The sequence below is a fragment of the Pseudorasbora parva genome, chromosome 24 (assembly GCF_024679245.1).
Source record: "Pseudorasbora parva isolate DD20220531a chromosome 24, ASM2467924v1, whole genome shotgun sequence".
Classification (NCBI taxonomy): domain Eukaryota; kingdom Metazoa; phylum Chordata; class Actinopteri; order Cypriniformes; family Gobionidae; genus Pseudorasbora; species Pseudorasbora parva.
In genome coordinates this window covers 28,997,244-29,013,309 of record NC_090195.1, presented here as the reverse complement: position 1 = coordinate 29,013,309, position 16,066 = coordinate 28,997,244, and the positions used below count along the sequence as shown (strand labels likewise).

General features: G+C 36.9%; 1 protein-coding gene across 1 annotated transcript in view; it reads right to left on the bottom strand.

Moving 5' to 3' along the window:
• Positions 1-16,066, bottom strand: part of myo3a (myosin IIIA) — a 117,954-nt gene that overhangs the window by 78,141 nt on the left and 23,747 nt on the right. Inside the window, exons 4-7 of the mRNA XM_067435573.1 lie at positions 16,051-16,066; positions 15,782-15,881; positions 5,174-5,250; positions 2,640-2,785 (exon numbers count right to left, since the gene is read on the bottom strand). The exon at positions 16,051-16,066 is cut by the window's right edge and continues 89 nt beyond it. Of these exons, the coding sequence (XP_067291674.1) occupies positions 2,640-2,785; positions 5,174-5,250; positions 15,782-15,881; positions 16,051-16,066 (339 nt within the window). The remainder of the gene's footprint in view (positions 1-2,639; positions 2,786-5,173; positions 5,251-15,781; positions 15,882-16,050) is intronic.

The window sequence follows — 16,066 nt, the reverse complement described above, 5'->3', positions numbered from 1 at the left end:
GTAGTTAATGACAGAACCCTTTAAGCTTCTCTCCACTGGTTAAATGTGTGTATTCCTGTATGTGGTTTGCTTTGTCGGTGGCAGGGGGTGAACCCAGACATGTTCCATGGCTCGAGGCTTAGTCTGGTCTAATCTGGGTCACACAAATGTAAAACTTTACATGCCATCAGCATGTGCCACTGGCCTAGTGCCGGTCAATGGGTGCGAACCATCATACTAGATCAAATCTTCTACCCAAGAAAAAAACATTCAACATAAGATACAAGTAAGATACAGTTTGTTTCTTTTTGTTTCGAAAGCAACTGGCTTTTAAAGGAAAGGGGAGATGAGACTAAGATTTTTTTTTTATTGTGCGTTATGCCCAAAACACACCCATTACTCATTAAGAGACTAAGTACAACCCTTTTGGACCATGCGTCTTGCACACTGATCATTTATTTCACTGTTAAACTGGCAAAAGTGGATTCGAACACACTTATATTCACCTGCACCGTGAGCTTCAGAACATGTGCTCAGATCATTAAAATAGGGCCCTTAATTTACTTACAGTGTACTTACACACAAAGAGCAATGCAAGGTAACAACATGGGTTAAAGGGTTAGTTCACTTTAGGTTTATTCACCCTCAAATCACCCTAAGTAATGGCAGTGAATTGTTGACTTGTTTATGAATGTCCATAAAAGTGCATCTGTCCATCATATAACTGATCTACACGGCTCCTGGGGGTTAATAAAGACCTTCTGAAGTGGCGCTTTTGTGTAAGAAAATTATTCATATTTTAAACTTTATAGACTAAAATAACTAACTTCCGGCGCAAAGCCACACTTATCGATGTTTCAGCAAAAGAGTAACCTTTCAATGCAGAAGCAAATGGATAGAGCAAAGTCTAAAATGAGAATTTTAAAAGAGAAATGGTGGAGGATTTTGATAAAAGAGAAGAGGGGCTTGAGTTTGTTGCCCAGTCCTATTGGCAAGAGGCATCAGAGCTTGCGATTCTCCTGTAAATCGCTTCAGGGGGTTACTCTTTTGCCATAAGTTGAATTGCGTGTACAGCTTTTTGCTGGAAGTTAGTTATTTTAGTCTATAAAGTTTTAAATATGGATATTTTTCTTACACAAACGCACCAGTTTGCTTCAGAAGGCATTTATTAACCCCCAGGAGCTGTGTGAAACAGTTAAATAGATGTACTTTTATGAACGTCATGAACGAGGCAAAAATTCACTGCCATTATAAACATTGGAAGATCCAGGACTTTTTTTTTAATATAACTCCGATTGTGTTCATTTGAAGAAGAATGCCATATACACCTATGACTTGAGGGAGAGTAAATCATAGGCTGATTTTCATTTTTGGGTGAACTAACCCTATTACTAAAGGGGTTAGTTCACCCAAAAATGAAAATTCTGTCATTAATTACTTTCCTTGTTCATCTTCGGAACATAAATTAAGATATTTTTATTGAAATCCGATGGCTCAGAAAGGCCTTTATTGACACTAATGTAATTTTCTCTCTCAAGACCCATAAAAGGCACTAAAGATGTCGTTACAAAGCATTAAAAAAATGTATCCCGGTTTCCACAAAAAAAAAAAATTATGCAGCACAACTGTTTTGAACATAACAAGAAATGTTTCTTGAGCAGCAAATTATCATATTAGAAGGATTTCTGAAGGATCATGTGACACTGTAGAATGAGTATTGATGATGAAAATTCAGTTTTGATCACAGGAATAAATGACATTATCATAGAAAACATTATTTTAAAATTTAAAATCAAATTTCACAATTACAGCTTTTACTATATTACTTATCAAATAAATGCAAAAACATTTTAGACCCCAAACTTGAACTGTAGTGTATATCCAAATATACATGCATATTATAAATTGAGTGAAATATTTTGAGAACAAATGTAAGATTATAATGGCTGCGTTCCAGTTTTGTCACATGGCATTGCTCGTTCTCAGTCTGGACGGGTGAGGGGTATAAGGTGGGCTTTTTCTTATAAGCAGGAAAGGGAACATTAGAAAGACCCAACAAAGACAGCCTGCAGTGTGTACATGTGCAGTCAAAAACATCACCACAACGCTCTGTGATGATGCCCACCACCCCCATCACTACTCTGACAGCACAGCGCTCAATGGACGGATGCTGTGTGTGTGTGTGTGTGTGTGTGTGTGTGTGTGTGTGTGTGTGTGTGTGTGTGTGTGTGTGTGTGTGGTGTATTAGAGCACAAAAGTGCTGCACCATCAAGATGACACAAGTGATAACACTTTTCTGCTCTGAGCCCAAAAACAGCAAACAATCAAATTTCATCTTCAAACAGGTGGATGCACAATGGAGAGAAAAATTGCTTGGTCTCTTTTAAGTATCCACAAAAATACATGTATTTCAAGAATATGACATACATTAAAGCTGCTCCAACCACAAAAAAAGTCAAAAAAAAAAAAAAAAGCCCTAAGAATGAACATATACTGGTTTCCGACAGCTCCAAGGTCCAAATATACAGCAGTGTCATCCATCTTTGTGTTATAATCACAAATTATTCCAAGCACTGACACAAACGACCCTGTGGACTGTGAGGTTCCTTTGTATCTGAATATCAAAAAGTGCCATAAATGTACTAAAATAGGAGCGTCACCTTGGAATTTTGAAGAGAGCTCTCATTGGATGAAGTTCAGCGAGGGGTGGGTCTCCATCACCCAGCTCTATGGCCGTGATGCCCAGAGACCACACGTCACAGCGCTCGTCATACGTGGAGTCGAGCTGCTGCTCACACGCGATGACCTGTGCAAATACAAACACATTCATTACTGCAATAACAGATCCTGACAGCTGAACACAGGACCACCAGAGCACGTTAATAACTGCCACTAAAATCGTTTAGTAGAATGTATAGCATATACATAAAAAAAAAGAAAATGATGTCAATAAAAACTTTTTTTTAAATGTTGGAAGTGATGGAAAAATTCTGAATTTTAGAATAGGTTCTCTTTCAATTCATCAGTTAGAATTTGACAGAAAGATTATATATATATATATATATATATATATATATATATATATATATATATATATATATATATATATATATATATATATATATATATATATATATATATATATATATATATATATATATATATATATATATATATAAAATGACCATATAATTACATAACTACACAGTATATATAATTACAGTTTTTCTCAGTCGCTTTGGTACATTTCTCGTATCAAACTCACAATTTGCAAAAAGTAAGTGCAATTCTCAAAACAATTTGTACAAATAGCAAAACACCATGGATAACCTGCAAAAGCCACTCTCTTACTCAAAATGCTTAGTTCATCTCTCAAAAGTAAATATCTTTGTCAATGAACATGTCAGTGCCATCAGAATGAAAAGTCCTTGTGTCATTGTGTACGGATAAGTCAAATTGTTTAGTCATGTTGTCAATATAACAGTTTACTCTGGAGGGATGTTCTGATGGAAACTATGGCAAAAGTTTTGATGACAATTATTGTAAATTGTATGTGTGCGTGTAATTGCAAGAGAATGGAAAAGATTAAAATGTACACTCTTACTGTTTATAATGTATTTTATTGACAGAACATGTCATTGAGATACAGATATGAAAAGACAGCTATGAATAGCACAAAAAAAAACTAAAGAAGAAATGTGAACAGGAAAAACTGTACATGGGGTGCTGTAGAAAAAAAAAAAAAAATATATATATATATATATATATATATATATATATATATATATATATATATATATATATATATATATATATATATATATATATATATATATATACATATATATATATATATATGCTAGTTGATGTTTCATGAGAAGCACCTTCGTTAGAGAAAGTCAAGATTCACTTGGGAGCAATTTACCAATTCAGGACAGATTTAGAAAAAAAGTCTAATGGAAATATAGAAAGTTGCACATAATCATTTGCATGGATGTACCAAAGAATTTGCAACTTGTTCAAAGAAATGAGAAACTGCTTTTTTGATGTGCACAAGTGACACAATGATGTGAGAATTGAACAGATGGTTTTGAGAATTTCAATTCGGATCTGAGAAATGTACCAAAGTGACTGAGAAAAACTGTAATAGTACAGACAAGACAATGCACAGGAATATTACACAATCAAAAAGCATGTCAATTATTAATGTTTATATTCAAATAAATATAGAAATAGAATTTTAAAATGTCTAAACGGGATGCGAGAAATGAAATGAATCTACGTTTTTAGTAACACTTTACAATAAAGTTTCATTAGTTAACATGAACTAATAATGAACTGCACTTCTACAGCATTTATTAATCTTTCTTCATGTTAATTATAACATTTACTAATACATTAGACTGTTAAAAATCCAACTTATGTTTTTCTTTTTTTCTTCTTTTTTTACAGTGTATTAAAATCAAATGTGTTGGTTAAAATGAGTTAATGCACTGTGAACAAACAATGAACAGCTGCATTTTCAAAACAAGAGTATTGCTCATGGTTATTTCAAGATACATAACTAATGTTAACAAACTAAACCTTATTTTAAAGTGTCCCTGTTGAAGTGTAATTATACATTTAAGTGCTGAGTAATACGTAATTACATGCAGGTTTAGGTTTAGCGTTTGTTGTATGTAATTATGTAAAATGTATAGTTACTATAGTAACTAGATGTAACATATATGACGAGGACACTGTAAAATAAATGGCTTATTTAATAATTAAAAGCATTACATTTACATCCTTTCACTGATTATAAAATTTATACGAGAAAAAACAGAAAACCAGAGAATGGAATATATTCTTACCTCAGAATTACAAACACTTATAGTGCGGTTAGCATTTAATCCATGCGATTAGTCCAGAGATTGACCCGGAATGTTCCCTGCTGATGTTTAGGAATCTAAAAAGTGCACTAATAACAAATCTCTGTTTGTGTTTTGATTGTATTGACACCTAGAACAAATTGAGGCACGTAAGCCTCTAGCTCTTGAGTCATATGGAAATGTTGGCTCGGGCACTTCAGAGCTGTAGACCTCTTCCTCTGTCTCATATGGAAATCTTATGGAAAAACTAAGCTAAGAAAAACATTTGCAGTCCACAAAGTCACCTCCATGCTTTGCAAATGACTTGCCAATGGTCCACTTACCTCAGGGGCCATCCAGAAAGGTGTTCCGACCGAAGTGTTCCTCCTTAGCCGGGTGTTTGTGAGCTGGGCGGATACTCCTGATGAGAGGAAAAAAACACAAACAATGTTTTATGTAAGGCCATTCAAAAGGTTCTGTTTTTTAACTGCCAGTTAAGGAATTTCTTTGGATTGTCTGCAAGTACATTTTGGACAGATAATAAACTGGCTTTTAGCCAAGTGGCAATGGAAACCATTTGAATAGAGATCAAACAAGGTTACAAACAAAAACATGTTTCGTCTTGATCTGCGCTGATCATAGTAACCTAACACTAACCCTTAAGCCTTCTGGCTGAAACATAAATGAATGTTTCACTGTAAGAGCTGCAATGACATCAAAAGACATAATGGAGAGTAAAGGAAGACAGAATCAAAACATTTTGTGTGAACTACACCTTTAAATAAGAGACATTTAGATAAGAAGCTTGATTTTTCTTGGTGAGCTTTATTACATCCGAGTGTATCGTTTAAATTATTCACACCCATATCAAAAACACAAATTCTGAGCCTGTTATTTTCATTTTTTTTAAAGTATTTTAATGAGTAACTAAATAAGAATGTTTGGGGTGTGAGTATGTCCAGTTTACATTGTAGAACAAAATGTCCAAATATCATCGGGGCGGGGCCGGGTGGGGCGGAAAGGAAAGGAAAGGAAAGGAAAGGAAAGGAAAGGAAAGGAAAGGAAAGGAAAGGAAAGGAAAGGAAAGGAAAGGAAAGGAAAGGAAAGGAAAGGAAAGGAAAGGAAAGGAAAGGAAAGGAAAGGAAATAACAAGAGAATGGCTATTAGGAAACACTTTGGGGTCCAATTCTTACTATTAATTAGAGTATTAGCATGCATATTACTAGGAAATTGACTGTTTATTAGTACTTATAAAGCACACATGACTGTTTTATTATGTATGATCATATTCCACATCCCTTAACACTAGAAGTCAGAGAGATTTGTAACCCTCCTTTAGCCAAGTGGATGCTAACTGGTTAGTCTTTTGGCTATCATTAGCATCAATTCATAAAAAGCAACTGTTCACAGCTGATTAAGGATATTAGCCTAAAGCCTTCCAACCCATCGGCTGACCTGCAGGTTTTATAGGAAGGAAAATGGCTGCTCTCTGGGATGTCTAGTGTTAACCCAACCCAATACCTAACAACTACCTTTCTAACTAACAGAAATGAGTGTATTGATGCAAAAGTTATGGTTTATAGTTAGTAGCAGTTAGTAAACTAAAGTGTGACTGAATATCGTTAGATCAATTTAAATATTATGATGGCAGAAAAGGTATATTGCCTATTACCAATATATTAAACACAACTTAAACAGAAGTCACTTTCAAACCAAGCACCTTTCTCTCTGTCAACATGCTGAATTTGTTTTCATTTTGCATTTGTGTGTGTGTGTAAATTATATTATTTTTAAGAAATCCAAGACTGCTTGAAAGTCTCCTACTGACTTATTGTACTTTAATAGAAGGATTTCGAATCATCATAATACTTAGATATGTAATCTGGTCTCCTTTCTTAAATCCATTTGCATTCCGATTTTTTTTCTTCTTTTTTGTCCTCTTTTTTCCTTTTGTTTTTCTCTATTTGCTTCTATGTAAATATCTATAGTCAGCAACAGCTAAAGCATAACCTAAAACCTATTTACCTAAAATAAATACTAGTCTTTTACTTCAGGAAATGCAAATCTAATGTCAATAGTTCAGAGCACAAACCTTTTCTCTGGGAAACAAGACATTACGAAATGGATTTCTGCTGAGAAAAAACATTAAACAACCACATCCAATTGAAATTGGTTAACCATAAAATAATCAGAAATGTCGAGATTAGAGCAGATTAAAAATGTTGTGCTTCTAAAATTACCTATATACTCATGAATCATTTAGAGTCTTTTTGAAGGGATCTCCCTTCTATTTCTGATCGGATTAAAGCTTTTGAATCACCACCAGTATAAAGTAAACAGCCCATTCGTGGCAGTATCAATAAGGATTCCTAGCATTCACAAGACTTACAAACACATTAAATCCACACAACACCAGAAACAAATAAAGAAACATGTTTTCACATATGCTGTGGGCTGAAAATGGACAGCAGACAATAGATGTACTGAAGAACAACAGACAAAAACACACACACTCTACTAAACAGTCTCCTGCGGCTGTTCCCTTTCTGCTACATTAGATCTGCACGGGGCCCCCAGGGCTGGTCTTAATAATCATCAGAGATAACACTGCCAATTAGAATATTCATGACAAAGCCACCAAAGCGCCCTCCTCCAACCCCCACCCCCACCCCCATCCTCTTGCTCTTTTTGTCTAATAATGCAGCTTTTTTTGTTCAGATGAGTCAGTGTGGGGGCTTTATCTGCTCAGCACGGCATGAGCTCCTTCACACGGATAACGCATTAGCCCCGCGTGACTCTGAGTGTGCTCTGAGACGTGAGCATGTGGAACCCCTGCATACAGCCGCGGTCCGACAGCCACCCACTCGCCGTGCCTCCATTTCTGACAGTGGGAGACAGATATTGCCTCGAGCTCGTCTCCGGCCAAGCACTCAACAAATGCACACTTTTTGGAAAAATTAGGTTGACAGGGTAAACTGAGCGACATTCGAGTGAGGTTTGTGTGGTTTGAGTAGCAAGAGAATGAACAAATTCAATATCCTGTTTTCATAATAGGTTTTGGTTGAAGACTCAAGCAATACATTCTCAAAAAAGAATAAGACAATTATTAACAGCTTGCATCAGGGCAAACCCTCTTTTGGCATTTAAAAATACTGTTAGGATTTAATTTTTTAGGCACGCAGGAAAAAAAATTCTGAAAAGGCATTATTTTTTCACCTGACCTTATACACTCACCCAAAATGATTATTACTGATTATTAATGATTACCCTTTCGCCTTCAGAACTGCCTTAATTCCATGTGGCATTGATTCAACAAGGTGCTGAAAGCATTCTTTGGAAATGTTGGCCCATATTGATAAGATAGCATCTTGCAGTTGATGGAGATTTGTGGGATGCACATCCAGGGCACAAAGCTCCCGGTCCACCACATCCCAAAGATGCTCTATTGGGTTGAGATCTGGTGACTGTGGGGGCCATTTTAGTACAGTGAACTCATTATCATGTTCAAGAAACCAATTTGAAACTATTAGAGCTTTGTGACATGGTGCATTATCCTGCTGGAAGTAGCCATCAGAGGATGGGCACATGGTGGTCATAAAGGGATGGACATGGTCAGAAACAATGCTCAGGTAGGCCGTGGCATTTAAACGATGCCCAATTGGCACTAAGGGGCCTAAAGTGTGCCAAGAAAACATCCCCCACAGCATTACACCACCACCACCAGCCTGCACAGTGATAACAATTTCCTATTTGTAGTGAAGTCGAGTGGTACCCGGTGGGGTCTTCTGCTGTTGTAGCCCCTCCGCCTCAAGGCTGGTTGTGCGTGTTGTGGCTTCACAAATGCTTCACAAATGCTCATATTCGTTGTAACGAATGGTTGTTTCAGTCAAAGTTGCTCTTCTATCAGCTTGAATCAGTCGGACCATTCTTCTCTGACCTCTAGCATCAATAAGGCACTTTCCCCCACAGTACTGCCACATACTGGATGTTTTTCCCTTTTCACCATTCTTTGTAAATCCTAGAAACGCTCAACATTGCTTAAATCACCTTTCTTTCCCATTCTGTCATTCATTTTGGAGTTCAGGAGATTGTCTTGACCAGGACCACACCCCTAAATGCATTGAAGCAACTGCCATGTGCTTGGTTGATTAGATAATTGCATTAATGAGAAACTGAACAATATTGTTGTATATATTGAATATTGTTTCTAATAATCCTTTAGGTGAGTATAGTGTCAATGCGGGCAGATCAGTAATGTAGTTGAAATTTTAGTGTCCCCAAATGAACAAGCCAAAAGCTAAAGTTGACAGTGGCAAGGAACCAGAACTCTTTCAGGGCCAGAATAGAGAAAAAATCCTTGGGAGAAATCAAGCTCATTCAGGGTGCCAGTTTTCATGGTTCAAGATAAGTGCATATATCTGTGCTAAATCAGCCTTTAGAAGTACACTAACACATATGGCCTCAACTAAAAGCTGCAAATGTAAGATTTTTCATGAGGCCTTTAAAGCCTTTTAAAAATATCTCGTTGTGTCATGCACTAATGCCACATTACCCTTTTGCATTTATGTGATTGCATTAACACTAATCAGCCACTCTGCATGAACTGCTTATGTAAATTATGCAGATATGAAAACCATACATTCTGAAAGAAATTGCTTAAAGGGGATGTTTATGAGAATGTTGAGTCTACGTTGTAATTGTAAGGAATTTTTATACTCAAAAACTAAATAGAAAAAATAAATAGAAAAATAATACTTAAAAGTGGGTCTAATTAATTTTAATTTGGAGGTAACCATCATAAAGTAGGCTGAGTCAGAATGAATGACTTTTAAGAGTAGACAAACTCCACATGCCCTTAAAGGGCACTGCAGGAAGCGGCCACTATTCGGTGAAATGATCATTGTTGGCAATTTTTTGCCATTGATTCAGATCCCTGAAGACAGTGTGTATTTTCATATTTAACAACGCCTTGCCCCATAAGCTTTCATAGTAAAAACATTGCTGTGCAAGCACTATTTATTATCTCTTACTAATAACAGACATACACCTTTTTCATCTCACAATTCTAAGATATAACCTTGCAATTGCGAGAAAAAACCTTTATAACTCACAATTCAGACTTTATATCTCGCAATAATTTTGACTTTTATAACTCAGAAGAAGCCATTTCAAGCTTTTCAGATCGCATAATTCAGTGGAATGCTGAACGCTACGATTGATTGCGCCTGTGCGAATAGCTCCATAGGGATCTATTGTTTTGATTCAAGAGTGTCATTGCGACATACATTTGCTTTGCCTATGCCATCTTCCAGGTAACCCGTAACCCATGTTTTTCCAACCTTCTACCCGTGAAAGTGCACTGGAACGGCCGTTAAAGGGGGGTGAAACACTCAGTTTCAGTCAATCTCATGTCAATCTTGAGTACCTATAGAGTAGTATTGCATCCTTCATATATCCGAAAAGTCTTTAGTTTTATTATACACTGTCAGAAAAAAAGGTACAGTTCTGTCACTGGGGCGGTACCCTAAGGTACAAAATCGAAAAGGTACCAATATGTACCTTTAAGGTTCTACTATGTACCTTTAAGGTACTAATTTGCACTCCTAAAGTACTGATTTGTACCTTTTAATGTACTAATATGTACCATTTAGGGGTGAGTAAGGTACAAAGATGTACCTTTTCACTTTTGTACCTTAGGGTACTGCCCCAGTGACAGAACTGTAGCTTTTTTTCTGAGAGTTTATTTCTGAAAGAAATATAGGCTGTCCCGAGTCTTTCCGAAAAAAACCTGAGTGCCTGGAGGCGTATCGTGTGGGCGGAGCTAAAGAATGACGAGCGCACACAAAGCGGTGACGTCCTCAAGCGAGGAGAAGAAAACTTTACTCTAATAAAGCATGGCTATCAATCAGATTCAGCTAATAGATATATGATCCAGAATCAGATCCGGAGGCTGAAATAAATTGAACAGGAGAAGCATCAACATCAGGACGTCCGTCTCTGTGGTATGTACTGTATTTAGTGGCCTGTCAACATTTGCGCTTGTTTACTCGCAGTTTATGAGGACATGATTCGGTTTATGGACTATTGTATGTGACTAAACCTTAGCAGTAGCAAGCAAAACGGTTTTGCACGTCAGACTAGTGTAACGTTGTACATAGAACAACAATGGAGTAACCGTTAGCGCATTTGAATGACGAAGCACGCTTTGTGAGAACGCTAGGTTTATGTTTGGGTGGTTTTACAATAAACAAACTGACACCTATAGTGGTCAGCTAAACAAATGTATTTAAGCACACACCATAGATCACATGCTCCATTGATAAATTAACTAACGGTATACGATCGTGTTGTTTACTGATGTTTACTTACGATAGCCAACAACAGACATTTGAGGCAGTTTTACTCACCGCCTGTTTCCAAAGCTCGACCGTGAACCTTTATCATTGAGACCGCTCGGTCAAAAACACACTTCTTTGGTAACTGTTTATTTTGTGATGTCCTGTGACAGCAGTGACCGTGGAGATCCACTTTTGCGACCGAAGCGTATGTTGTGACGCTTCCCGTCATTTCTGCGTTCAAATCGGTTCAAATGCAGCGCTGCCATCCCGGAATGCTGTGCTGAAGTGTTGAAGTCGCTTAATGTCACCCATAGGAATAAAGTGGAGCGTGGCGTGACAGACGTGTTGCACGGACGAGTGGATCTGCTGCACCTGAGAGAGTGTTTATGGGCGTGCATTTCCTCTCTCGCTCTAGTCACACGTGTGCGCACCCTACCGGGAGAAGAGCCCGTACGGCCCATACAAGGACCTTCCGCTCTATCGACGTCAAGCCGAGCCATACTCGAAAAAAACTCTCCGAAACTTGTGAGAAACCGGAAGGAGTGTTTTTGACACAGAAATACTCCATCAAACGTCCAACTTAGTTTTTGAAACTTTGTCTGTGTTTAGGATGGGAATCCAAGTCTTTAACAGTGTAAAAAGCTACACCCCCTACACCCCCTTCACCCCCCCCTTAAACCTGTGAATTTCCACCCGTGAACTCGTACTAGATCAATCCCTTATGAAAGGAAAATATATTTACCAATATATTACTTCAAAATATATTATAATATATTGTAAATACATGGAATAATATATTGATGGTATTATACAATATATTATATACTCCTGTAATATACTGCAAAATATACAAATGATTGCCGCTTTCATATATTGCAATATATTGGTGAATATAAATATTAAATCCCATTTATGTGAATATATTGCCTAATATATTACATGATATTTTCCAATATACTGCAATATATTTTTGTTTCGTAAGGGATGTTCTGCCAGTTACGAGCTCTGATGTCACATATCCCACGAAACAACAAACAACCATGCTGTGTTTATGAAAGTCGTGCATTAAAAAAACAAATTGTTTATTAAAATAAGGTATAACGTTATTTATCCACAGCTGTAAGTATCAGCAGCTTTTTTAGCGTTAGCTAGTTTTCTGTCCATTGAGTGCAAGACATTTTAAAGTGTTTTAAAGTTTTCCTCAAATATCAAGGAGTATGCACCTTTTGCGTTATAAATGATTGTAAACTGAATATTATTTTCAACATTATTACCTGTAATCCACAGGCTAGGTCAAACGGTCCTGAGCGTGTTCACAGCTTTTGCTGTTAATTTACTCATCCTTGCCCTTTTTTCTTCAGTAGAAATGTAAACAAGATTTTAGTTTATTTTATCTGAAACAGTTGTCCTTGGTGATTCATATAACACAAGTCATCAGTTACCAGCACTTTGAGAGTCAAAAATCATATAGAGTCCAAACAAAATGCCAGTGGCTGCTGATGAATCATTATGGTCTTATGAAGCGAAACGACTGGTCTGTGCAAGAAACTGAACAAATTTACAACATTATTACTCCACAGCTTCGGCAAACAATCCTGAGAGTGAGTCTGGTGCACTATTCCTTTAAAAAAAATCGATAAAGGTGTTTGAGAGATTAATAATCAATGGAAGCTTGTTTCCATAGACAAAAAAAGGTAATCACAATCTCACAATTCTGACTTTTTTCCCCTTCAGAATTGTGAGTCATATAGTCAGAATTGCGTGATATAAATGTGCAACTGTGAGATTATTTCTCGAAATTCTGACTTTATAACTTACAATTGCAAATTTATATCACACAATTCTGAGGGGAAAAAGTCAGAATTGCAAGATGTAAAAAGTCGCAATTGTCTTTTAAAATGTTTTATTATATGGAGAAAAACAAGCTTTCATAATAATCAATATTTAACCTAATGAAAACAATAATTCAAGGTTGTCCACATTATATATTTCATCTGTAACAACCTTGAAAACTTTTATAAAGATATGGTAGGTCATTACTATTTAAATGCATCATTATACAAAGATATAGATAGATAGATAGATAGATAGATAGATAGATAGATAGATAGATAGATAGATAGATAGATAGATAGATAGATAGATAGATAGATAGATAGATAGATAGATAGATAGATAGATAGATAGATAGATAGATAGATAGATAGATAGATAGATAGATAGATAGATAGATAGATAGATAGATAGATAGATAGAAAGCAGTATGTCCCAAAGTTTGCCTATAATCGTCTGCTACACACTCCAAAAGCAAGTCATTTTTCTTCACAAGAGAGATCATACTTTTAAGATGTAGTATAATTAGATTGACGGAGCAACTCCCTATATGCTGATTGGTCCAATTTCCGTGATGTCACTGAGGAATTCAGTCCCTGTCCTTGACAAACTCTGAGAGAAAGCTCATCCTGCTGACAGCAACTTTGCTACAGCAGTTTTCAGTTTCTTGCATGACTCATCCCTTTGTCACACTCTTGCTTTTTGGTCTTTCTGTATCTACAGCGCTCCACCTCTCCCCTCTCTTTCCACATGCCCATCCTCCAACCTCTCCCTAAAAAGGATGTCCCGTTATCTCCCGCATCCTTCGGATGCAGTCAACTAATTATGGGCTTAATGTGCCTCTGCTCTGGGACTGATACCCGTAGGAGGGGGGGCTTTGGGAAAGGGGAGGGAGGCTTTGGGAAGAGGTGGGGGGGGGGCAACTATCTCCTCTCAGGGGCTAAATGCGGCCTAGAGAATAACATAAGAAGAGATTACATTTAAAGTGGATTTTAGGCTGGAAATTAATAGTGAAGGGGGTGAAGGGAACGTGTGGAGCATAGCAAATGTTAGCCTGAGCAACATCACAAAAGCCTACGATTGGCTGTTTATTCCCAGGGAAAGCATTTACTGGCTTTCTAAAGGCTTATAAGCTCTCGTATATGGCTGTTCAGGCAGAAGCTCTTAAAATGCTTCACTAACAGCCACAATGAAAAGGCCACACATTTCCCCAAAGAAAAGAAAAGAGGAATTCGGGATTGGTCTGTTTCACTATTGTATTTTTTGCTTGGTTATTCAAGAGCTGGTTATATTTGGAACTAGTTCCATTACTTTTTTTTTTTTTTTAGAAAATACAGACTAACCGATTGATTTTTATGTATTTTAAGCAACCTCAAACGAAAGCAAGAGCACCCTCAGTTGATACTCTAATATCGGCGAAAAGCATTTGACAAACTCTCTTTTGTATTTGAACTTTGCTTTTGCAGTCGTGAACAATCTAGCCAATCACAAACATGTTTGTTAAACTTAATCTAAAAATTGCAGCTTTAAGGGGTTTCATTGGGGACATTTTTGTCATTAAAGTCCTGAGCAGAACTATGTTGTATACCTAGTGTAAGATAGATGTATTAAAGGAAAGGACAGTGAAATTCCAATTAAAATACAAACTTATGTCAAAATGTATGCAGTTGGCATTAACACAGAAAAAATGATCAAAAAAAAAATCTCCATAAGGACGCACAAGGGTTAATTACTGTCATAAAGAGGAAAACCGACAATGAACTGAATGAGACAGGGGCTGTGTCCGAAATCGCCCATATAGGCGTACCCTTAAAGGACAACTCCGGTGAATTTTTAAGTTTAACTTGATCGTTATACCTTTGTGAGTACAGTTTATAGAAAAAAAAAAACTAGCCGCTAGCTTAGCTTAGCATAATGAATGGAATCCTATGTTGCCAACTAGCATGTCCTGAGTAAAAGTGATTCCAAAAAAAAAAGACCTAATGACTTCTTGTGGCCTGCATATTCAAAACCAGTACAAATAGCGATGTAGATGAAGACTAGGCGATTTCCTAGGCAGATATTGACTTGACACTATATTATGGGGAAGCACAGACGATCTGCTACTTGGGCGCAGAGATATCACGGCTCTCATCCTCACGTCCTCTGGCTGTTGATCGATCGCAGTGTGTTGTATGATATCTCTGCACCCAAGTAACAGTGCTTCGCCTGTGCTTCCCCATAATATAGTCCCAAGTCAATATCTGCCTAGGAAATCATCTAGTCTTAATCTGCATTACTATTTGTACTAGCTGCGAATACCCAGGCCACAATAAGTAATTAAGTGGGTTTTTTATTTATTTATTTGGGATCACTTTTACTCGGGACATGCTAGCTGACAACATAGGATTCCATTCATTATGCAAAGCCAAACTAAGACCCTGCCAAACTAAAGCAATGCATGCACTGAGACAAAAATGCATTTGCCCACATATCTAACTGTAGGAAGCTGAATAAGCCCTATTTCTAAAAATGGTGGAGTGTTCCTTTAATGTCAGTGTGTTAGACATCCATCATAAGCGTACATGTTAATGCCATGCTTTTGATGAGAAGAAATAAGTGCTATTCAATTAGCATTGAAACACTCTGGCTCTGACCCGTGTACTCATAATGGCTCTGACCCGTGTATAAAACACGGTTGATCAAGCTATCGGTCTCTCACTTGCACACAAACACTCATTCATTCAGGGTTTCCCTTTCACGGCCAGCAGTCACTTCTCAATAAAAGAACAACTTCCTCACCAAAGTCAACCAGCTTGATTCCTCCTTCTGTGGTGAGCAGGATGTTGTTGCCCTTGACGTCTCGATGGATGGTCTTATGGATGTGTAAATGCTGGAGACCCTTCAGAGACACAAACGCGTTACAGAGCCAAGCACTGAAATTATATATATATATATATATATATATATATATATATATATATATATATATATATATATATATATATATATATATATATATATTTAAAATACAGAGGAATTGATTGATCGTGTTGATTTTTGAGTTTTACCATGAGAGCCTCGTGT